Source organism: Epinephelus moara, chromosome 1, assembly GCF_006386435.1.
Source record: "Epinephelus moara isolate mb chromosome 1, YSFRI_EMoa_1.0, whole genome shotgun sequence".
Classification (NCBI taxonomy): Eukaryota; Metazoa; Chordata; class Actinopteri; order Perciformes; family Serranidae; genus Epinephelus; species Epinephelus moara.
Window position 1 is genome coordinate 48,070,508 of NC_065506.1, and position 24,510 is coordinate 48,095,017.

At 41.1% G+C, this 24,510-nt stretch overlaps 2 protein-coding genes across 23 annotated transcripts in view; one reads left to right on the top strand and one right to left on the bottom strand.

Moving 5' to 3' along the window:
- Window positions 1-24,496, bottom strand: part of ppip5k1a (diphosphoinositol pentakisphosphate kinase 1a) — a 54,387-nt gene extending 29,891 nt beyond the window's left edge. For 21 of the 22 annotated variants that reach the window (XM_050048970.1, XM_050048308.1, XM_050048888.1 and 18 more), the window contains exons 1-17: window positions 21,007-21,055; window positions 16,692-17,222; window positions 14,128-14,323; window positions 12,103-12,193; window positions 11,895-11,980; window positions 11,180-11,334; window positions 10,449-10,550; window positions 8,848-9,009; window positions 8,626-8,747; window positions 8,422-8,523; window positions 7,215-7,301; window positions 7,049-7,124; window positions 6,826-6,935; window positions 4,925-5,010; window positions 4,692-4,817; window positions 2,298-2,419; window positions 695-877 (exon numbers count right to left, since the gene is read on the bottom strand). In XM_050048970.1, coding sequence (XP_049904927.1) covers window positions 695-877; window positions 2,298-2,419; window positions 4,692-4,817; window positions 4,925-5,010; window positions 6,826-6,935; window positions 7,049-7,124; window positions 7,215-7,301; window positions 8,422-8,523; window positions 8,626-8,747; window positions 8,848-9,009; window positions 10,449-10,550; window positions 11,180-11,334; window positions 11,895-11,980; window positions 12,103-12,193; window positions 14,128-14,323; window positions 16,692-16,835 — 1,950 coding nt within the window. In that variant the 5' untranslated portion in view covers window positions 16,836-17,222; window positions 21,007-21,055. Of the gene's footprint in view, window positions 1-694; window positions 878-2,297; window positions 2,420-4,691; window positions 4,818-4,924; window positions 5,011-6,825; window positions 6,936-7,048; window positions 7,125-7,214; window positions 7,302-8,421; window positions 8,524-8,625; window positions 8,748-8,847; window positions 9,010-10,448; window positions 10,551-11,179; window positions 11,335-11,894; window positions 11,981-12,102; window positions 12,194-14,127; window positions 14,324-16,691; window positions 17,223-21,006; window positions 21,056-24,412 lie in introns of those variants that run through there. The other variant, XM_050047340.1, reaches the window with a different exon arrangement.
- Window positions 1-24,510, top strand: part of LOC126393455 (CUGBP Elav-like family member 1) — a 377,556-nt gene that overhangs the window by 309,674 nt on the left and 43,372 nt on the right. The window lies entirely within an intron of this gene.

A 24,510-nucleotide genomic window follows, 5' to 3' on the forward strand; every position in this document is an offset into this window, starting at 1 on the left:
TTCTGTCTGTTGATGATGTTGGAAAACAGATATTTAACTCTCTTCCCCTTTTCTCCTTTTCCAGAGCCAAGAACATTCGGGACACACTAGTGCATGCAGACACACATAGAAAATCCCCCCACCAGAGACGTCTGTACAATGCCACAGGTTTTTTCCCATGCCGCAACTGTGCTGCTTGTTCTAATGTCAAAAAGGTTAACACATTTAGCAGTTTTATTACCAAAAAGGAATACAAAATAACAACACAACCCCGAAGTTGTTTAAATCTTTTTTTTAAATGCACACTGGAATTGTAGTCATCTTACAGGACGGTGTTCAGGCACAAGGGCAGGCATTTAAAGCGGCATTCAAAAATGCCAACTGTGCCTTGCAACGATGCTTGTAAACTTCCTGTATATAGGGTTGGCCTCTGCTTTGATGTGGTTCAACCTAAAAAGCAGATCTCAGCCTCCCAGTGAACTACACTACTGTACTTGAACTGTAGCTGATTCAAAACGCTGCAGCCAGACTCTTGAAAAACCAGACGCACATAAAGGTCATGACACATGACGCAAGACCTCACGTGCTTCGCTGGCTGCAGTGACTGTGCACACAAGTCTACCAATTTACAACAATGTTTTTCAGTGTTGCCTTCCTCCTTCCTCACAGGACAGGTAAATGCTAAAGATATTGTTTAACAGAGTTAGAGAATCACCTTATCATAGTCATCGTCGATGAAGTCCCTGTCCCTCTGCAGGATCTCGTGGAGTCGGGCCTTGACGCGGTGCTGGCAGCTGCTCAGTGAGTCGCTGTCGTTGTCTAGCAGCCCGTTCATGTTGGCGCTCTTCACCATCTGTACCAGGATGGGTGTCAGCTCGCCCTCCAGAGCCAGCAAACCCTGCTCACACACACGTAACGAACACAACCAACACCATGAAGTTATAAACAGTGACTTATTTTGGCAACATCTTTGATACAAAGCCATTTGTCATCAATCTGGCAAAGACTCTGATATCTCATAAACAAGCATGAGCTGTTGTATTGGGACACCCTGACACTTTGTGACATGACTGATCTTGTTGACACTGACAGTAATTTCAACACCACATTTCACTTTAGTTTCAGTTTGGCTTCACAGTTAAATCAGCAGCTGACAGAACTGGACGTCACTCAGCAGTTTTCTCTTCTAGAGAAGCTGTTCATCTCTAAAAGGCAAAAATGACCAGCTCAGAGAAAGTTGCTTTCCTTTTCAGCATGTTTGCTTTCAACTGAGAACATCTCGCCTTTTCTTTTGATGCCATTTGAGATTCTGCAGGTGGTGCTGTTTTCTTTCTGTTCAACTAATGCCTTACATACACTAGAGGCATTTTTAAAGACTAAAGTCTGACACTGTCTGACATCTGAAGGCAATCTGAGGTTTTAGTCGCACACTAAGTTTCTGCAAAGACTTGGGATCTTGCACTACTTTCAAGACTACAACTACATTTCTGCTCCTGGTGGAAAATATTAGACCAAACTCCCTTTAAGAAATACGGCATGTTAACAATTCCTTACATGTCCACAAAAACACATAACTCAAGAAACACAAGATAAAAGGCGTCACATGTCGACAACATTCTTGTCAATTTGGCTTCAATATAATCCATAAAGATAAACTGTAATTGTGTACAAACTTAACGTTTGGATTTTGTCGCCTCATCTCTTCACCAGCCTTCACTGGTTAGCTGCACTATTTTAGTGGGAGGAGCCTGTGGGAATGAGAGCGTCCCATTTCAAACATTAAGATTTCTCACTCTAAGAAGTGCTGGTTGGTGGATCAGATACACGCCGAATTTAACACAGACTCTTGTTCATGCCACAACTCAACAGTTTCTCCTCCTTTTCCACAGTTCAAGAGAACGGAGACTTGTTCACTTTCTTGCGCCTGAGTTCCCTCCATGTTGACTGTCTACCCAATTTGCTGCTTCCTGTTTGATGCTGCAGAGAGCGAAGCTATACAGTAGGTTGTTTAAAATATTCACATCATATAATTTCTGTATTTTTTTTGAGCCAAGACTAAAAAACAAAACGTGTTCGTTTTTTCAAGACATAAAGATGAGAAAAAGAGCTAAGACAGCTCGGACTAGTTTTTATGACCACCGTACGCCGCATGATCAAGATCAAGTAAGAGCACTAATTGCTATTGGTGGTCTGAACAAAGTTCAAAGCTTTCAACTGGCACTGGGCTGAATCCGTTTTCTTTATGTCAATGATCAAGAGCAACAGAAAACAAAATTCTATCTCGTACCGAGTTCTTAGGGTACTAGAACACTACACACCTTTGCGAAAGCTGCGGCTGTCATCTGCACCCTGCCTTCATCAGACGCATATATCTTCAGGTCATGTCTGTAGGTGCTGTGTAACCGCAGTAACCCACAGCCTGGAAATCCAGCATAGTCTCCTACAAACAAACAAACAAACAAACAAACAAACAAACAAAGCAATGTTAACGAAAACACAGACACAGACCCTGCTGGTTAAAAAAAAAAAGTCACAATAAACTTGTTGCGTTTTTGTGCGTAAAGAGCACAGTTAGTGTTAACATGACACCACCTTGGTATCAGCTGACTCTGACTTTGGAATTCTTCTTTCATAAACCTCGAACACTGTGTTCAAACAAGAGCTGGCTGAACTCTTTGCACCTGAGCCGACACTCTGTGACCCGTCTGCAACTGGGTTAAAATATCCTGAGATTGTTTTCTATGCTTTAATGAAGAGTGTCACTTTCCTTGTCCAGATTTTCTTTGTTCAGATGTCTGACCTGACAGCTCATGTTCTCCAAAACAAGAGTCTGAACAACCTGTATGTGTTTGAAGATCAATGCACCGTTTTTTTTTGTTTTGTTTTTTAAAATCCTCATATTCCCTGTTTTTCCTTTTTTTTCTTTGCAGCCAGGGTTTGATTCTCTCACTGTGGTGTCTTATTTCCTTTGGTTAGAGTCACTCCTTTGATCTAGAATATGTGCACACCTACAACCCTGAAGCACCCGGCTGTGTTAAACCAGACGCAGGTAAGTGGGTGATGAGAGCAGCAGAGAAAAAGAACAGAGAGACACAGCGATAGAAACATAAGCTGTTTTCGAGCAGCACAGCATTTAAAATACAAACTTATTTTAGGATAGCAAAAAACAGAAATGCAACACATCTGATTGATGATTTAGCAAAGCTGTTTAGTGATAGTTAACCATCTTTCACTGCGTACTGAATCTGAATCACAAGTAAAATGGTTCTTTTGACCCACTTGTGATGTCACACTTTCTGCCTTTCATTCTGACCTTATATGGATCAGTAGCTGCTCAGTGTGGTGGAACGATAAGCAATTAAAAGTCTCTCAAGTGTGAGGCAATGGCTTCTTATCACAGTTACAAGAGCAGTGATGATGGTGGTTTGTAGTGTAGCTGTTTCTGTGCTTCCACCATGCAGAGACAGATCCACACTAAAGAAATCCAACACTGACTGGTGCAACAGTTCAAACATGAAGAAGTCTTCAATGTGGTATAACGTCATTTGAGCTGACTTTCCCTTTAACTGAACATAGTGAACAGTATTACACTGAAATATAAATATATAAGCTCACAGTCCCTGCACAGTAACATGCTCTGAAACTACTTCAGATTCTATATGGGGAACACAGGAATATTTTGAGCAGAAATCCATTGCGCTACCAAGCAAGCCTATCTTCTTTGGTGATGTCACATATTCAACAAAACTTATATATGATGTGTAATAAATTATTGCAGTAATAAGGGTCTTTTTTTCATCCTTTTTTGCGGCTCAAAGTTCCAGTACTGCAACAACCTGAAGAGACGCGCTTCAAAAACCAAGCAACGGCAGGCTTGACAGTAGTGTTGTCACCAAACTGCAATTTTTCACTTCGATACAACACCTCGAAAAACATCGATATTTGATACCATTTTTGATGCCACAGGAAAAAATTGACATCGAGGGCAAACAATTTAAAATTTTAATTAAAAGATAAATTTAGCAAGGTTATAACATGACAACGACAACTATTCTTTTCTTGGTTAGTCACAGAGAACAGCAAAGTGACATTATCAATAACAGAGTGAGAAAGTGCAGCTGGTACTGGTGCATGGATACTGTGGAAAATAAGTATTAAAGCAGTTTCATATGTTCAGAATCAATATATATCAATACATTGATATTTTTGACATCACTATGTGACTGCAGTGTTTTACAGTGCTGCTGTTGCTCTGTGCTGCTCCGTCTTGTCTGTCAATGAGCTGTCAGTTTCTTATTTTGTGCCAAGACCCTATGATTTATAAATTTGTTTTTCACTGCATGAGAGAACAGAGTTGTGGCATTAGATTGTGGGAAAAGTGTCAATTGTGTGAGTCTCAGAGTTAGTGCGAGAGAGTTGTCAGCCCAGCACAAAATATTTTGGGTACCCAGTTTCGTGCACCTGTGCATACAGAGCTGAGCATCGTGGGTGCAGCTCAAAGTGTACATGTCCTACTGTGCATACGTACAATCATGCATGTACACGTGGCATTTCGAGCCCTGTGTATGTATTTGTTGGTGATCACAGATATCTTCCATGACAAAATTAATTCTGATCCTGGAGGAGCAGGCGGCCTCAAAGGTTTTTATTATTAACAGCTGCAGATTGAAATGCTTCATTTTTCAGTAGGCAATCAGTGCTGTGTGTCTCACCTTGACCTCCAGGGTACATACAGCGGAAGGCCCTTCCCAGCTCCTCAGCCTGAACTCTGCCAGCAGGAGTCAGCTCTCCTCCCCACTTCAGCACCAGCAGCAGAGACGGACCTTCCTTGCGTGTGTCTGAAACATGAATCCAGAGGACCACAGTTAGCACTCACTTCAGTATTTTGGCCAGCAACATACCAGTTTAAATAGGAGGTCAACAAAGTGTCTTAACATCTTCCTACCTTCTTCCTCACTCGAGGTTTTGGGCTGCCCATGGGGCAGGTAGGTTAGTTGCACTTTTCTGTTGATCCCCGAGAAGTGGCCGTACCTTTAGGAGCAAGAAGAAACAAATCTGGAATCATTAGAGGCCAGAGCTGTTTATGGATAAACACAACTGTTTGCCCTCTGATGATTTATCTTTGCTAATATGTTGGATTCATGTTAATGTGTATTTCCCGACGTTATAATTTTCAAAAGGAAAAAAAACTTAGATCATAATATCAGACATCAGTAACCCTGAGCACACCCAAACGGTTGCAGACCCTCTGTTGAAGACCCAGGTCTTAGACCAGCGTTTTCAAGAAAACATGACTGTGCACAAAATTCTTTTTGCACATTGTGTTGTGCTATCACAATATCAGGGCACAATTGAGTATAGAGGCTGTTTACAGCACACACGCTGCAGCTGCAACAGCCTCAGGACATCAAAGGTTCCTGGAGTTGTGTACCGCAGATGGTGACCTTTTAAAAACCTATTTATCATAAGCACAAGAGGAAGCCAAAGACAAACTTAGGAAATTCCGTCCAAACCACTTTCAGGACATTCATCAGAAAGGAAAGTGAGGCTATGTGAAACACCAAACTAATAGATGCAGACGGTATTTATGGGAACGCTCACAAAACGTCACATCTTTTCACAGTGAGGAGGAAAATAAAGCATTCGCTGAATATTTGCTGTGTGTCTTTCTGCACATTAAATAAACTCCAGAGTTAAAGGGTATTTTTTTTTCTAAGTGACTAATGGAACAACATTTTTTCAGTTGGTTCAGTATTGACACAAAGCAGAAGCCAGACTGCAAAGTAACCACTGAGGGCATGTTTGCACCATCAATTTACGTCCTGAAAGTGTTTGTTTTTGTCACTGACAGGCTCAGATTGTTATTCTACGTGTCTGACAACATTATGAAAGGATCCTACAGAGATAGAGGTTTGTGTTAAAGAGTGAAATCCTTTTTGTTTAACCAGAAACAGCCCTGAAATTGCCATCGACAAACCCACCAGACTCCATTTAAATTAACATTAATTTTATTATCATAAAACACACTTCATTCAAAGTCTATAGAAACAAAATAAAACTCATAGAAACCATCTTGGTTTGTCTTTCCACTGTTCCAACTATCGCCAACTTTGTTTTGGTTTAAATTAACCCTTATTTCACCCAGTTAGATGTGAAAACATGCTGCCTCTATACACACTAAAATGACTGTTTATTCAAATGGAGTCTGGTGGGTTTGGTGACGGTGATTTCAGGGCTGTTTTTGGTTAAACAAAAAGGATGTCACGCCTTACTGAGAGTGTTAGGTTGTTTAGCCACTGGTAGAAAAGTTGCAAGCCTTTAAGGACCTGTAGTTCTTGAAGCTGTAAATCCCTACGTGATAACATTAAGGCTCATTGTCAAAAGATAGGCTTATGGTGCTGAATAACGTTAGTGGTGCTATGCTGTCTCGAAACGTGCATAGAATTCACGGAAATATGATGCATGTCTCTTACATCAAAGCATTAATGGCTGTAGAGTACTGACATTATTGTAAGTTTAATTAGTCATGTCTTCAGTAAATGTAAAAGTGTCTCCTCTGTGAATTTAAAAAACGTATTTTCCAGCATTTACAAGCTGACTCCGCCCTCACCACCCCCCCAACTATGACTACATATCGACTGTATCTGTACCAAATCACCTTAGAATTTTACAGTGTGCTTTAGAGTTATTGCACAATTTTAAACTTCTCTGAAAAACAAAGAGCACAGGGTTTATCTTTGCATCTATCATGGTTTGAAACAATTTGCTGAGGTGACCTAATAATGAATTAGATGAAAGAGTTCGGGGACTGGTGGTTAATGAAGTGACCCAGTTAACTTCACTCACATTTCCAGGACAGTCTTCAGCTGCTCCAGTTTGGACTTTTTCTCTTCTATCTCGCAGTCATTGTGCTGTCCCAGATCTGCCAACAACTGCCGTGTGATGTCCAGCACCTCCTGTTGAGGTCACAGTAACACACAGTCAGAGATCTCTCACACACAGAGTTAATCACACACAGGCTGGAGAGATATTCAAGTTAGACAATACAGGATCTTTGACTTCTTGTTACCTGCAGTTGTTTTGGCTTCTTCAGCTTTAATTTCCCCGTCTTGTATCCTCCATATTTTTCAAATAGATCAAAGAACCTGAATGAGTCAAAGACAAACTTCAAATTAAACAAAAGTCTTTCATCAGTCTTTGCAGTAAAAAGGAAAATGATAACAGAGATAACCTACATGGGGTTACGGACTTCCATCTTCATTTTCTGTTTGGGCGTTCTGTCTCCATGTCGGATGACAGCGATGACACAGCGTAGCTCCATCCTGAAGAGTGTGAGAGTGAGTTAACATCAACAGAAACATCTCATGAATGGATTCTTCTTCCATCAATCAAGAACAGACTTGAGCTCTCTTTCCTAACTATGCAAACAGTCGTAAGAAGACAATCTGAATAAATGTAATTAAGACAAATAAAAACGATGTGAGGAAAATATGTGATGTGCAATAACGTTGAATAACACAAAAACAATATTACCTGCAATATTAAAAAGATATTAAAGTACAGTGCATAGGATCCATAATTAAAATGTACGTACAGACAAAAGCCAAAAATATCATGCGCTGAAAAATACTTGACAATTTCTACATTCAGGCTTCCACCTCATCATCTGCATTGTGAAATTCCTGTCTCCAAAATGTTCGTAAGCGTGGGTCCAAGTTTCTCCCATCGAGTTTGTTTATATAGTTCACAACTTTTGTGTGAACAGTGACGTACGCCTCTTGCATGCCGCGTTTTGTGTGTACACAATGTTTCTAAATGAGACTGCAGTTCCTCTCTGACATTTGCACTTTTGTTTGCACTCATCTTGTCACACTTTCCTCCTTCAGCCGTGCAGAGTAGAACAGTAGCACTTGTCTAATCAATTAATGACTCTGGGGGTCTGATTGGCCAGATAGTTACCTGCATGGTGCATATCAGACAAGATAGCGGCTGTTCAAAGTGCAATATCACAGTCTTTCATAATGTGTTTACTGCACAAGTTGACACTGCAAACACAATAAACTAAAAAACATAATTTGCTACACGACAGGTTTTTGACTCAGCCCTGGTAGTTACACTGTTGCCATAGAAATGGTGAGGTAATATTTTTAGTAATGAAGGTGTGCTGTCATGATGATTTGATCACGGTCTAAATGTACAGGAACCAATCAGATTACCCGCCTGGATCTACTTGATGTACAATAATATTTATGTCTGCAGTGCTGACATACGTTAGGTAACTTCAAGTCCACTGATCCTCGTACACAGCACTGCCTGAGTTTAGACTGCGACTGTTCAGCTCATTAAAGTAAATTATCAACACCCAAATTAATCTAAAACACACTGAACACACCTCCACTGTAAACATGCTGCTAAACTGGGTAGACTGCTGTTATGACTCACATGGTCCCTGAAGTAGTGGGAACAATGGGGATGTCCTCGGCCTCAGTTGGGATGGACCAAGGAATCTGAAACTGTGGAGCCAGTTCACGCATCATAATGTTCCTACAGAGTCATGAAGAGATGCACATTCAATCAACAGATCTGAACCGGAACTGAACGAAATGTCCAGTGGACAGAGGATGACAAAAAAATAAGATGCAGTACCCGAGGATCTTGGCACAGTCGTCATAGTACTTCATCGAGTTCTTCACAAAACTGAAACCGTTGACGTCACACACATAGGAGTGTCCGTTGGCTCGGAGAAGATCGAAGCCACACACAGTTTGCTGCGGCGAGAGGAGAGGAGGACACAGCTCAGCAATGCAACTCCACAACAAAGAAAAACTGTGACAAACCAGACTTGATGAAGATGATGGTGTTGCTTACCTTGAACGCTAAGCAGACCTTACGGGCCACCAGTTTCTCCATGGCTGACAGCATGACGGGGTAGCGGACCTCCTTCCCCTCGCTGTCTCTCTCCACCTTCCCGTCCAGAGCAGGAGACTTCCGAGCCTCAGCATGAGCGTAGTCCGGCCCCACAGTGTACACCTGAGGTCACATCAAACACCACCAGACATCCGCTCCGTCATTCTCAATACAAACGGCATTTCTATAAGTTGTAAAAAAGATTATCATTCCATAAGACAAAAATGACCATCACACAGTTGTGAGGTCTGAGGGGGTCGCTGGCTCTGGAAGTGTTCTTCTCATTCTGTACTAACATTTACATTTTTTTCTTCAAATAATGTCCACAATACATAACATAGAAATTGCGATCCTATATGTAATTTAACTTTGTTTCTGAGAAATAATGTTTGTTTTCCCCGCACAGGTTTAGCATGGTGGACGATTCTTAGTTCTACCATACTCATGAGCCTTGGGTGCAGCCAGTCACCATGGAGAAGAGGCCAGTCAGAAGTGCAAATTAGCAGTAGTGAGTTCAAAGTGCTTCAGTTGAAAACAAAACATGTTGCCATAGTAGCTGAATTAATTCAAAATCAACCTACAATTAAAAGCAAATTAACTGAATTACAATGTGTGTCATAACTTCCATGTAGAAAACTGCCATGTCATGTTTATAAAATGCTGAGCAAACACTGCCTCAACTGGTTAGTTGTCAGCCACCTTAAAAGACAAACAAACAAACAGAAGTGTTTCAGTGTATGTACACTATATTTAGAACATTTTTACCGCTTTACCCTGCAGTCAGACAGTGTTTTCCAACAGGGAACTGAAGCTGTTATCTCAAAGCTGCCAGACTCCACTGACAAAAAATATCAATTTACTTGACAGGACACGGGAGTTACTGGTCGACCGCTGCCTCCATGAGTTAGTGTGTAAGGTGAAATATTCCACATTTAGTGTACATTTAAACTGATACAGGTTTTTTTAGCTTGCTAAAATACATTTTGCTGCAGCTCCCATTCGCAGCAGTACACTGTTCAGCTTCTGTGCAGGTAGATTTGTTTTATCGAAAGCACTCGCAAAGCAACACAGTACATAAAATTAGCACAGCAGAAATGTCACATAGGTTGGACCACCATTTTTAACTATATATCTTTAAATATTATAGTTACGGTTGAAAATGACAATAGAGATCAACAAATTTTCCAATTTCACACATCTCCGCATTGAATTCAACTGCCAGTTATCTACTCTGAATTGACAATTGTTGTTAGCATCTATTGATTTTGCTTTCAGTTTTCTCAACACTGTAATCTTACCAAAATCCTAAGCTAGGTGACTGGATATTTCTTGCTGAAATGCACCTTAGGAGTCAAAGTTAACTTCTTGTCCTAAGTTTCTTTGCACACAGGTTTCTGGTTTCAACTTTTCATACAGAACCAGATATTAATCTTTGATACTGGTGAATCAATCTGCAAAGTTTCATGCCGATCCAACGGGCAAAAAGGAACTGACTTTTGACTTTTTACTTCCAGAATCATCGGTTTCCTTTCATATTAATCAATACTCAGTCTATACTCTACCTTTACATCTGTCCCGTCTGTTGGCATGAACTCTTCATAGATGTAAGAGCCCGTCTTCCTCACGCTGCTCTCTGGTGAGTACACACTGCTCCGGCTCCCGATCTACACAAATCACACAGTGAGTGAAAAATGTTGTAATTCTGAAAACACTGCTGCAGCTGTTTCCATGTTAACTGTGAAACTGTACTGTGAACAGTCTCTGTAACATCCATCTTGATCTGAATCAAAGGCTGCAGCTCCATGTTTGACTGAAGTGTGCCTGATTTATGCCAACGCTCTTTCTCTGGCAGAGCAACAGGCTCATGTACCATGACAAGATAAGCTGTAGAGTGGTTCAGGTTGCTGCCTGGTGTGTTTAAGTCTGTTCTGCTGATTAATGGTTGCTGTAATTAATAAATAGATAAAAGGAAAGTGTTTATTCAAAATGTCAGGAGCAGCTGAGAGCCTCTGACACCTCGGAGTCTAATTCAGATCAAAGCTCAACGAGTCAGAACCATAAATCGGAAGGAAATGATGCACTGGTGCGTCAGTGTAACTTTAAGAATTAAGAATTAAATGTTAATACAGTGGTTTGGTAAAAGTGGTCGGTATACTGGTGTTAATGGGACATTTTCAGGATGTTGAAGGACATATGTTTTTGTTTTGTTTTTTGTAACTAGTCACCAGTTTCTTCCTGTTTCGCCACATATTTTTTACAGACTGAAATAAGCCACGACAGATAAAGCAGGGACCTTTCTGAAGAGTCGTTGGCTGCCACCACCAGCAGAGGTGGGGTAGTAGATGTAGACGTTGTGGTCCTCGGCGCAGACAGGCTTCTCAACAAAAGGTTTCTGGAAGATCTCTCCGTTCACCTCCACATGGTCCTCTCCTTCCACCAGGTTACACTCTGACACACAAACACACACAGAGAAAACAGTTTCTGTGAGCCAGAAAGCCCCTTTTCATTACCCCTTAAAATACACACAGATGACACTCGCCCCCCTGAGTGTTTACTCATGAGCTCTGTGAAGCAGCTCTGCACTCTGAACCATGTGACTCTCATTGGTCCTCGCAAATACAGCCATTACTGTCCGGGAAGGCAGAGACATAAAACATCTGATCGCACGTCAGTCCAAGGCCTGTCTCTACGTCACCGTGCAGGAACAGGATTTGAATGGCAGACACATCATATCACAGCACTTAAGTATGGTACACTTGCGGCTGCTTCACATTTGATGCTATATTTATCTGCAGGCTGAAATAAAACCAATGCAGGCTTAAATTAACAGCCTCAGGATGCTGCATGGACAGGGGCTGCTCTTCTGAGAGGATCAGAATCAAATGAAGAGTGGAGTGAACAGAGTCAGTGTTTTCTATTGTGTTTTCATGTGTTGCTAACGGGAGTAAAGTAAAAAGATTTTTGTTTAATTAACGTATCGAACGTCACAAATGAGGCAGCAGACTGACCATCTGGTTTATCTGGGTCACGGTTCAGCACAGCATAGCGTGGTAGATCGATCCCCTCCTCCTGCAGGATGCGATACACCTCCCTCCTGTTAAAAAATAAACAACACAACACATAAATTATGGCTGTTGTATTCTGAAGCCTCACTTTGCTCTGCAGGCATAATTTTAACCATGACTGTAAATGTGCAGTGAGAGCATGTGTGAGTACCTGTCCTGTATGTAGTACTGCATGTTCAGGTCATTGAGGAGCAGAGGGTTTCTCAGTTTGGCGTAGCTCACCGCTTTGTCCAGCGGGAATCCTGGTTAACATGCAGAGGAGATGATTTATTAAATAAACTCATAGATCACATGATGTCAATAACAAGTTCAGAGTTGTGGCTACTGAGACATTGTTAGAAAAAACAAACACTTGAGACACTGTGTACTCACGTGGCGAGACAGAGTGACTGTTGGACTGAACATAATGCTGACATTGTGTTACAAGACTGACGCTCTGTTCAGTGTGTAAATGATTGGGCAGCTGATAAGAAACATGTGATCACACAGACAGACAGTACACAGGATGCATGACATGAGTCTGTGTGTGTAGATTTATTTGATTTTGTATGATGTGGCATTTAAATGAGGACAGAGATATCATCGCTGCAGGAAACATAATTAAAGATATAATTTTTCTGCATTAAAACTTCGGGAGACTGACCCGACCAATGTTATATATTTTGCTGAGTTGTGTATTTTCATTATACCAAACGTTTGACACAATGTGCAGAGATATCTGTCATTTTAATCAAGGAAGTGGTCTGTGTCATTTGGTCGCCGTTGCCCGTCAGTGGCATCATTTCCCCTTGTGGCTGTCTGACTTCTTCTCCAGTTTTAAGCCACATTTTTACGACAAATTTTTTAGATCTTGGTCGTTTTAATTATATGTTTTACCCAGATAAAGGATTTAGCCATTGAGTGTCTGGATCCTGAGTAATCAAAGCAACGAGCTGAGCAAACATTAAAGGAGCTCGGCTGCAGCCTCTGCTGTGTTAAATAGTGTTGGAGAAGCACTGATTTTTTATGGCACACTCACACTAGGGCTAGTTGTTCTGTACCGTGCTGAAGCACGAATGCACCCCCTCCCCTGTCCCCCGCTGGCACGCACTCACATTACCCCAAGCCCAAGTGTACTCAAGCACGGTTGCCTCCGGCACATACGTCATCACGTTAACATACGACCTCTTCATCTGACCAACGTGAACCCTTCGACGCCACCATTGCTACTGTTGTCGTGGAGGGATGTGCGCATGGTTCATACGTCATCACCACGTTTCGCGCGTTGCATACGTAACCTTGTGCGCATGCGTAACCAAATGTACCGTGCTTAAGCACACCTCTTCCAACCATACCGGGCCAGGGAAGTGTACCGTACTCAAGCAGGGTACACTTGCACTCACACTAGCCAAATAATCCAGACTTTAGGGGGCAAACGTGCTTGGGCACGGTACGATTGCCTAGTGTGAGTGTGCCCTAAAGAAGCTTTATTAAGAGTTTTTACCAGTTTAAATCACCATGTCTGTTTGTTCTGGAGAGGAGGAGACCTCTGTGGATAATTTGGCTCCTGGTAAAAATCTCCTGAGAGTTTGGATCTTAAGTTATCAGATAAAAAAGGTGAGCACACATTAGCAGGTGCTGGGCTCTCAGCCCCTCCGCAACACCTGAACAGCATCGGAGAAACACTGATTCTAACGTGCAACTGCTTTATTCAACATTTTCACCGCTTTTAATCACTTGGTCTGTTTATTTTGGAGAGGAGGAGACCTCTGTGGATAATTTGGCTCCCGGTAAAAACATCCTCAACAGAGAACACTGAAGCAGTCCTAACCAAGAGAAAGTGACTACAATGATGACATTGCTCTGTCTCAGAGACAATACATGCTGCCTCTGGACCATCAAGAAGGCAGAGGTGCTAGCCGAGTAATAGACTGCTGTCAAACCAGCCGTCACTCTCATCTCTGTGGTCAAACCAGCTGCCAGTGAAGTGGGAGTGCACCTGTAGTCTGACCTTTATGGTAGATGCATTCAAACAGTCCAAGATACACGTGACTATGTTCGCTTTTCTGACACGACTGATACATTTCAAGTAAGGACAACTCAACACCCCTCCAAGACAGCTGGTGTAGGAGAAACACTGTAATATATAAAAATAAATGAAGCCCCACAACAGTCACTCTGTGTGTGTGTGTTGTACCCTTGGAGTGGAAGGAGATGAGGCAGTCGCACAGAGGCCATTTGTCCACGGGCTCGTTGAGGATGACGTCCTCAGGGAAGATGACCACAGTGATGTATTCAAACTTGCACAGCCTCTCCAGGATCTGGGTCATTGGCTTGGACTTTGACTTCTTCATCATGCAGCAGATCCCCACCACGATCTGTCGCTCCGGGGGCTGAACGAGGGAGAGAGACAGAGGGAGCGCAACATTTTAATGATCTGTCTGAGGAAGCGCGAGAGACAATGGCAGCACTGTGCCATAAATCTCCCATAAAACCTCACACAGACTGAAATATCAGCAACAACTCCTCCTCTGAGACAGATACATTAATTGAAATTAACCCCTGAGAACACCCATATTTATATTCATCTGATAGCACCAACAATTTCTTCCAACATGTACATGACCATGATGTGTCCTGTGTGTAGCCCTAAACTCTCTGGTAGTCTGTTAACTACTACCCAGCTCACTAATTCACCAAAGCATCCAATGTTAATGGGAACTAGCAGCAGGTATCACTAGTTATTAACAAGAATGTACACTAGCGCCTACCTAACAGTCAGAGTGTGTTAATGAGCACTAGTTGAGGAACTGTTACAGTCAGGTTTTTCCAGAGAAAGTTTTTCTAACACTTGTTTTCCGTAATCTGAATAAAGGATTAGAGAGACCTGATGTCTCCAGCTAGATTCTTCCTGAAGAACGTCAATATCTTGGTTGTGTATGAACACAGTCACAATTTGAGTCTTCTTTTACATGTATGTTTGTGCATGACAATGACGTTCAGACCAACAGATAATAGCTGTGACAGCAGAGGCGCAGGATGAGAGGACAGGAAGCCATTCATCCTTTTATTAAAAAAAATAGAATGAGCACCTTTTGCCATAACACCTATATGACAATTTTTGTAGCCAAAAGACATTTTGTGGGGTCACAGTGACCTTGACCTTTGACCACCAAATCCTTATCAGTTTATTCAGTATGTTTACATGACATCAGAGAAAATCAATTTGGTGTGTCAGACTTTTAAAATCCATGTAAACATATTAGTGTGAGTGAAATGGTCCTGCAGTGAATTTGTCACAGTGGGACTAACACACCCAGGTCATGTGACTCCTGCATGTATACAGTCAATCAGACCCAAACTGGCCGAGGCGCTCTGAGCATGCTCCACAGTTTCCGCCCCGGGCTTTGACCCGGAAGTCCAATAGCATTAAATGTGTAAGAGAAGAAGAAGCCGGTAACAACATGGAGAAATCTACATCCAGAGCCGTGACTTTTTGGACGGACCAAATGTACAGAGCTGTAAAGTTGTCCACCATGGTACCAGTTAGCTGCTAGCTAACCGTAGCTAACTTGTTTGTCCATTGTTTGGTCTGTGACGTAATAGGTCAACAGGAAAAAGGTCCAATACTAACAAGCTGAAAGGGGGCATATCTCCACCTATCGTAGAGGAGTCGCACATACTTGGCTCAATAAATGGATTCCCCTGTTGTGCTTGTATACTGGGACAAGGACAGTAGTCCAGTTAAATGGGTTAGTCGAGCTGCAACTGTAGCTCCACTTCACTGTGCATGTAAATGTACTGACTGCTGAGTCAGCGAGACAGCGGTGAAGCAGGCTGCAACATAATTTAAACTGAACCCTTCCTTGCAGCACAGAACAGAATTTAAATATCTTTCATAGCAAGGATATTCATCATTTCAAACACACAACTAAATATAACAGACCACTTTAGAACACTGGACACAGATTACTGAGGTAACTGTATTCAGTAACTGTTGGAGCTTTTAAACCTGACGCTGACGCTATCGATGGTCGGGATCCTAGGCTCTCCCTCACCTGAAACTGCAGGGTGCACAGTGGTTTCTCTTCCATCTGATGCTAACACTACTGCAGTGTGATGCCTGTTTGTTGTTTTGAACTCACTACGTTCGATAGATAACGCCTTTGCATATGAACAGGCCCATTATTTAATGCTTTTATGTTAAAACATTTTGTTAGTTGTGAATAAATTCTTCATATCAAACAGTAACTGTGACTCAGTGAGTCAATAAGTATTATACATCTGACATAGTGCTGTGCATTGTTGTTGCTGCTGCCATGCTCTTTAAGATGCGCTCTAAAAATAGATTTCCCTTCACAAGAAATTAATCACCCCTCCAGTAATTTATGTGATCACTTGATCTGGGAAAACATTACTCATGCTCATCCCTAGTAAACGGCCTGGATGCCTAAATACAAAGTCGGTCTGAGTGAAATGAATCTGGTCAACAGCACAACAGACGGTAATCATATCTGTGGAGCTCCTCTGAGGACAACAAGCTGTGTTTGTGACAAGTTGACATTTTCACAGAAAAGGTGGGGAGCTCCATCATGGCTTCAAAGGGTGCACAGCGTTCACTAGAAGCTTGGTGACTCATCTGTGATGTTTTATTCACTGATAATCTGATTATTTTGATGATATTCAACCAAATGTCTTCCAGCGAGCACAAAGAGCTAAGTAGAGAAAGAGATTATAGAAATATGTAGTTTGACATCCCACCGAGTCTGTGTCTTCGTCGTCCTCATACAGCTCCATGTCTGTCCTCATGCTGTCTTCCAGGACCTCGCTCTCATCGTCCTCGCAACCCACGAAGAATCTGGGAGCGCCACGCCGGCTCTCGCCCGGGCTGTTGGGCTCTGACATCACAGTCCCCCGCGGCAGCCCTCAGCGTCCCACCGCGCCATCGTACACCAACACACCGCCAGAGCGGGCCGCCGATGGGAGGGCACGAGGCCTGGGGAGAGGGGTGGGTCCACTCTGCCTGGGCTGGACAGCAGAGCCGGTGGATGAAGGTGTGTGAGGCAGAGGAGCAGAACGAGACTGAATGAGGGGCGCTCTAACAGTTATGTGATGTATGATGGTCAGGCCTCTGCGATGATGGCGTTACTCAAGTTTCTCATTCTTCATTCAGTAATTTTACATCTCACATGACCGGCTCGGGTTTCTCAAGAGTCTTCCGCGACTTGGAAGCTGCAGCTCCACTTATCTGTTGACAGTCCTGACCTCCATTAGTATGTAAGACTGACAGTCCTGCAAGAGACACAAAACATTTAACGTCATTCATGCATAATGGCGTGGAGTAGTAATTTGCATTGCCCCTAATAAGTTACAGTCTCACTGTGCTCCACAACAGCAGCAGCATCCATGTTTCTTTTAACACATGTGACTTCTGGAAAGGAAAGCATGTGTGCATGTGTTGGTGCCTTTTCCCAAACTGGTTGTCAAGAGCAAAACGCAATATCTTCCAAAAAAAAAAAAAAAAATCTAGAGCATCTGACGTAAGAATCCTTGAAGTCATATAAGTAGACGTAAGTGTGCAAATTTTCTGTGAATGGAAACACCTTCATGAAATGTTTTGTTCTGCAAACACTATTTATCATCTTTCACTGCTTCTATTTTGGATGTTAGTCAGACTCAGGCGGCCCAGAGGTGTGGGGGATAATGTCAACTCTAAACAAATGTCATGCTATGGCTGTCTTCTTATTTCATTTCAATTTTGCAGTTTCCTGAATATGTTGTATAATTTGTTGTCGTCAGTTAGGTAGTGTGTAAAAGATTTAGGCATTATAACGTATGAATAAAATCACTAATTATATCTAAATAAATGAAAATGTTTCAGTGCGGTGGCTTTTTCCAAAACAACCTCATCATGCCAAGCTGTGTAGGTAATTTTGGTCTTTCAACTAAAAAAAGAATATCATGTCTGGCGCTACCAATATACCATCACTTTAAGCAGAAATGGCCGTGTGCTTGAGCAATAATTACCCCAGCACTTACTCTACTGTTACACATTTAACCCTGACACTGCAGTCTGGTGCAGCAAAACAGCAGGGGCATCAGCTCTGATCTGCATTTCCATCACCACTAAACATTAGCCAGTCCTGGAGACAGCACGGGCAGCGTACCACACGTCGTACTGCAGACAAACCACAACTACTCATTACTCTCTGGCATGCTATGAGACACCCATCTGAACAACAAGCCACTTTAACATCAGGCACAGCCACTCAAGGGTCAAGGCCGAGTGTTTGCAGTGGAAAATACCGTTATTAGCATAAGCAGCCTAGAAGGGGTCCGAATTAGATAATAAACAAACACATTAAGTGTCCAAAGCCTCGAGGATCTCAAGCTGAGGGAACACAAATAAGACTGAAAAAGACCAAGATCCCTTCACAGGATCTGTTTAGCTGAAGGTCCCTGCGATCTAAATTTACCTCAGGATAAATTAAGTTCTGTCTTAGATGAAATGCTGAACTCAGTTAATCTTTGAGGGTTCACAAATAATAATAAAGGATGTCTGCAATAAATTCACTTAGAGTGGAAATGTTTAGTCCACAACTGATATCTCAGTCAACAGATCGAGTCAGGTTACGTAGAGTCAACTATATTAATAACCGATTAAAATAAATAATTAAATATTAACTTTTTTCTAATGTTCTGTGTCTTCCATGATAGTAAAGTGGGTTTTGGACTGTTGGCCAGAAAAAACAAGCAATTTAAATATGACACTATGTTGAAATGCACTTCACATGTTCATATGCCTGCAGCCACCACGGACACACAAAGTACAGAAACAGATCACGAGAGAAGAGCTGCTGCTCCTCTCTCGCTGTCTTTCAAACTCAGATCAAACAGTAAAACGACGCAGTGCTGATCAATTCAAAACCAACATTCTGTCAGTGCGTTGCCTCTTTCTCACCTCAAATGTTTTAAGAAACATATTTTAGTGGACCGTTTAGCTGTAACACGAGAGTTTGTGCACAGGAAGTGGGCGCCATACTGCTTCTTGCATTTAAGGTTGAAGCAAAACACCAGTTTCAAGGTATACTGTGATATACAAGTTGATGGTCATCATATCGTCCACATTTGCTTATGTACGATATTGAAAAAAAATGCAACTGATGAATCTCCCCTAAATTTTAGTTATTTTCCAAGGAGAGACTTTTTACACAAACTTCCATTAACAAACGGGTTTACAGTTTAAAGTACAGTAATTAAAACGTGTGTTCAACCAAACACAACCCTTCCATTTTCATTCCTTTAAGGCTCATTCTGACTGATCATAATATAAATTCTGTAATACAATGATACCATGAAACTGTGACAATTCCTGAGACTGTGACATTTCCTGAGACAGTTACTGTACCGTGAACATCTCATACCTCTGCAACCTTACTTGCTTTGTGAAAATGGAGGCTGAAAAAACTGAGCCCAAACTGTAAAACTAAGCTGTGCTGATTAAACACAACCCAAGATTCTCTTACTGCAGGTCCAAAGTCCAGCTCGGGGGCAAATTTAAACGGCCCTCAGCTTAACTTTTAAAATATACTACATGTGGCCCTTCACACTATATTAGTAAATCAAGCATGACCACTTTCAAGATCACACTTTTTTTTTTCTTTCGCTGCAGGGCTGCAACTAACAATTTCTTTAAAACAACAATTAATCTGTTGATAATTTTCTCAATTAACCGATTAGTTGTTTGGTCTGTAAAATAGTGAAAATTGTCTGTCCTAGTTTCTCAAACTCCAAAGTGATCTCTTAAAATGTCTTTGTTTTGGTTTGTTGTATTTAGTTAAATATGGTATTAAACAGAGAAAGGCAGGAAATTTCATTTCCATATTTGAGAGGCTAAAAAAAAGCTTTTTCCCCCAGTTTTGCATAATTAATAACGATAAATCAATGATCAAAATAGTCACAATTCATTTTCCTGTATTTGGCATATCGTTGCAGATCTAATTCATTGTCTATTCCTCTCCTAAAATGTCAGCAACATATTTCAGTGCACTGTTTAACTGTAATACAAGATCATTTGCTAACACCTGGCTGCCACACTGTTTTCTGTATCAAAACAGACAATCATGCGTTATGTCACCCACCAGCAGGGGGGTCCGGTGTGGTGCAGTGCATTCTGGTAGCTGTAGGTTTTTCTACATCTCGAGCAAATGTTTTTCTCTGGCGTTGTAGCACTGATTTCAAAAGTATTTGTGTCGTTCTACTGCACAGACAGCCTAGTTCATTTTAAATACTACTTAAACCTACTGCTGTCTTTAACCTAATATATGTTCTTGTGAAAGTTCTAATAAACGGGGGAAAGAAGACAGTTGCATCTGATAAATGTACACAAAGTTATTACTAGTATCTGCCTTCACAGTGGTCACATCAGTGCACATGCATTTACGGAAATGGAAATAAGAACACAGGGTCGGTCTGTTTCTACATTATCAGTGTTTAACTGTTGCTTGGTACACACACACAGAAATTCATTCTTACTCCCATTTTGGCTCCAAGTTGATTTAAAATAAACTCTTTCCATGCCTAAGTGGATTAGTGTTTCAGAGCTTGAGCACAACAGTTAATCTCTTCTATTGCACCTGCTTACTCAGGCTATGAGAGCTCCGAGTGGGGCCATAGCTCCAGCTGAGGACACTGAGGTCATGTCCTCTTTATTTTTTATGGGACTTTGGGTGTTTGGGGGACCCTGGGTGCAGTTTACATTCTACAGTTTCATGCTGCAAACGGCTGTTGCAGGGTGACAACCTGGTATCCCCATTATGTCAGTTTTTAAGAAGCATGTATGTTGTTCTAATCTTGATCAAAATGCATCTTTTGTACACAATCATGTTGGTTTTAAAGGGTTTTAATAGACTTAAGACATGGGGGAAACCTGAATGGAATCATTCAACTAATCTGAAAACATGAAAGCCAGTCAGTGTTTCATTATTAATTAATCTGCTGTTATTCCCTATATTAACTGACTCATTGTTTAGTCAATAAAATGTCAGGAAATAACACAAAAATGAAACTGCTTTACCAGAGCCCAAGACGATGCCTTGAAATGTCTTGTTTTGTCAAACAAACAGCTAAAAAAAAAACAACAAAAAACAAAAAACAAATTTCCAATTATTTAGAAGAAAATTTTTGTTTTTTGCTTCAAAAATGTACTTACAATTAGTTGATTATCAAAATTGACAAATTAATTACTCGGTCACTTGTTGCAACTCTGAAGCCAAAAACTTTGGAGATGCAACTGGACAGTAAAGGCATGGTGGTTTTATAATAGCTGACATGACAATACCGTAAAACTCCAGTTCACAAGTAAAAATTTACCAAAGTTCAACCATGACACAAAGCCAAGGCTGCATGAACTCTAGTCCTGCTTCTTCTCGTCCCTCTGACCTCTCACTTGATCTCAATCATGATAATAATCCCTGCCAGAGTTTCCGGATCTCTTTAGCAACATTTTCTATTCAAGAACGTTCCCTTTTCCTCAATTTCAGCTCCTCTTGCTTCACAAACTCCGACCTCTACCCCACCTTGAACCAGATGACTCAGGACTCCTTGCTGTGGCAGGCTCAGGCGACTCCTGCAGAGCGCCCTGCCGGATCTGCTCCAGCCTTTAACCTAATGAACAGTGGAGCCTGAGTCTGCGCCAGAACTTGTTTTAATAAAACCATTTTATCATCTCATTCATACTGTAGGGGCCACAGCCGTGTTGACTTTAGCGAGGAGACAAAGTTCCAGATATATTTTACCTGACAGTTAAGGCTGCCATGCTGCACCTATGCAGACTGATGTGGGTGTGTGGGCGCTCATTTATTGTTAACTCTTCATTTCAAGTAGCAACATGATGAACCACAGTTGTGCGCACAATGTCCTTATTTCTCTTTAAATGCTGATATTAATCATTTCTACTCCATGTCTTGACATGTGACTATTTGAGGGTGAATTAATACAAGATTCAGCTTTTCACCACCAGAGCTTTTCACCTTGTAGTGTCTAGAAGGTTATAAGAAAACAGTGTTTGAACAGTCTGCAGTCTGTACACGTACTAATGCCTTTAAATGAAAATTTTAATTAATTCAAAATATAATTATCTTATATATATATATTATCTGCAACTAACACTGACATTTATAATAATGAGCTGATTATTTTCACAATTAAAATTGTGAAAAATGCCCATTAAAATTTAAGTCCAGGCGACATCTTCATCTTCTTATTTTGTCCAACCAACAATCCAAAACCTCGGACATATCAATTTTTGATATCACATAAGATTAAGAGAAAGCCTAACAACTGAAAGCTCAGAGTTGGTATGTTTGACATTTTGCTTTAAAAAAAAACAAACAAAACTCAAGCGATTAATCAATTAAAATCATTTAATGACAGATTTTCAGGGACAGGTATCCTGCTGCTCTTTAGCCCTTCTCCAGTGGGTCCCACTGGCTTTGACAAAAAATAGAAATGAATTTTTTTTTAACATTTTAATTTTTATTTATCATTGCTTTAGGTCAAAGTGATTTGAATATCCCCATTTGTAAAAATGTGTAAACTATACACTGAATTTAAAAGAAAAAGTTTTAACATTTCATCAATTAAAATGTGCGTCATACGTCTTAACGTTTACCAAATGTTAAGATAGCGGAAGCTTGAGCTAGGCTAGCTATGGAGTCCAAATCCAAAAAAGGAAAAGTCTTGGAAGAAAATAAAAAATGAACAGTGTGTGGGAAAATTCATTTACTATCACTGCCAACGCTGCAAAGTTAAAGTCCCAAATAATTGTAAACAGCGCCCTACAGAGCAGCTACTTTGTGGTAAAACACATTAATAAATGCTGATTTAGTTCTATTACTAATGGTGATAGGCTAATTCAGGATTAATAGGCGGTGTTACCTTAATCATATGTTTTGTGGTTGTTTTGTAATAAAGGTTGCAGACCCCTGTCATAGGGGAATTAAGCCTGGAGCTGCTCCACAGATAATTCATTGTGAAAGACGTTCTGGATCAGTGGTTCTCAACTGGTCCAGCCAAAGGGTCCAGATTTCTCCTCAGTCATTAGTTCAAGGTCCACACAGTTTAATATATTCAGCGTCATATCATCCAGTGAGTTTGTTGTCTCAGTCAAGGAGCTGACTGTTAATCACTCACTCTACAGCAGGACACAGCACTTCAAAATAAAAGCCCTCTGCTGGAAATTCACTGCACTTCAAAACGAAGTGTGTTTTTTTACAAAAGTAAAACATTGGCGAGTCACCTGCGATCCATTCAGAATGGACCGATGACCCTTTCGGACCACGATCCAACAGTTGGGAACCACTGGTCTAGATGACACTGAGAGGCGGGTGTTCTGAGTATTTGAGTATTTTCTGTTTAACAACTGGGATCACTCCAATAGATTAAGCTTATTTGGTTATAAAAAAAAAGAGAACAAACATGTGTGTCCACAATATCAGGCTCCCATTCATTGTCAATGGAGCAGCTCCACATTTTATACCCCATGACATCACGTTTAATCTTTGAGAGAGAGAGCAGCTCATGTTCACGAAATATTGATTTATCTTTTCCAGGTCATGACAGTAACACATTGAAATCTTTGATTTAGGTGGAGCTCCCCTTTAATCTTAGTTGTCTAATCGTATTTGGTTTGTATGCACAATGTTTTGCAGGAAAGTGAAGAACTTTATTATGAGCCTTGGACTTCCTCAGCATTTTTGAAATCCTGTCTTTACACCTGCAGCACTGAGTATAAACACCTCATAACACCACCTCTGATTAACTGAAGAAACACACCTCAGTCACACAAACACACAATCACCTGGAGGAAGACACTAATGTCATGACTGCACCTGATGTTCTGATGAAGAGGCCTGACAGGTTTGACTGTATGAATCTAGGACACAAGACACGATGTTAAACTGAACTAAAAATACCCATACAGCACCCAGGCGTGGCTAACGTTAACATATACCGCAGACTGACGGTTGTTACCATTAACGTTACATCTCCAGATTACAGCAACAAGTCCATTATGTTACTAATGTTTTGGTATAATTTAGCAAAATAGATGCTAGAAAGGGAGGACGCACATTTATTCATACGCTCACCAAAATACTAACTTAATTTAATTATGATATTAGTCTTTAAGACAAATCCCGACTGCAACACAGTTAGCTAAATCGAGAAAGACGTTATTTGTCGTTAGCCTTCGTTCATTTTAACAGTGTTAAAGACATTTGGCTAATGTAAGCTAATGTTAGCATCCAGCTAGCTGCTGCCCCGGCTGCTTCGACAGTGTAAACAAGCCCTTCAGAGCCATTTTGTTCGCATTTTGAAGCAAATATCAAACGTCTGTGCGATTGTTAACGTCAGCGCTAAACACTGGCAGCGTGTCGGTGATGTTCCCGTTACCGGAGAGTGACATTAAATGATGAACTCACGGTGTGGCAGGACGGTTTGTATCGATGCCTTCACCTCGCTCCCTTCACTCTTGACAGTTTGCATGTGAAACCAATCTTATTTTTCCAGTTTGACGCAC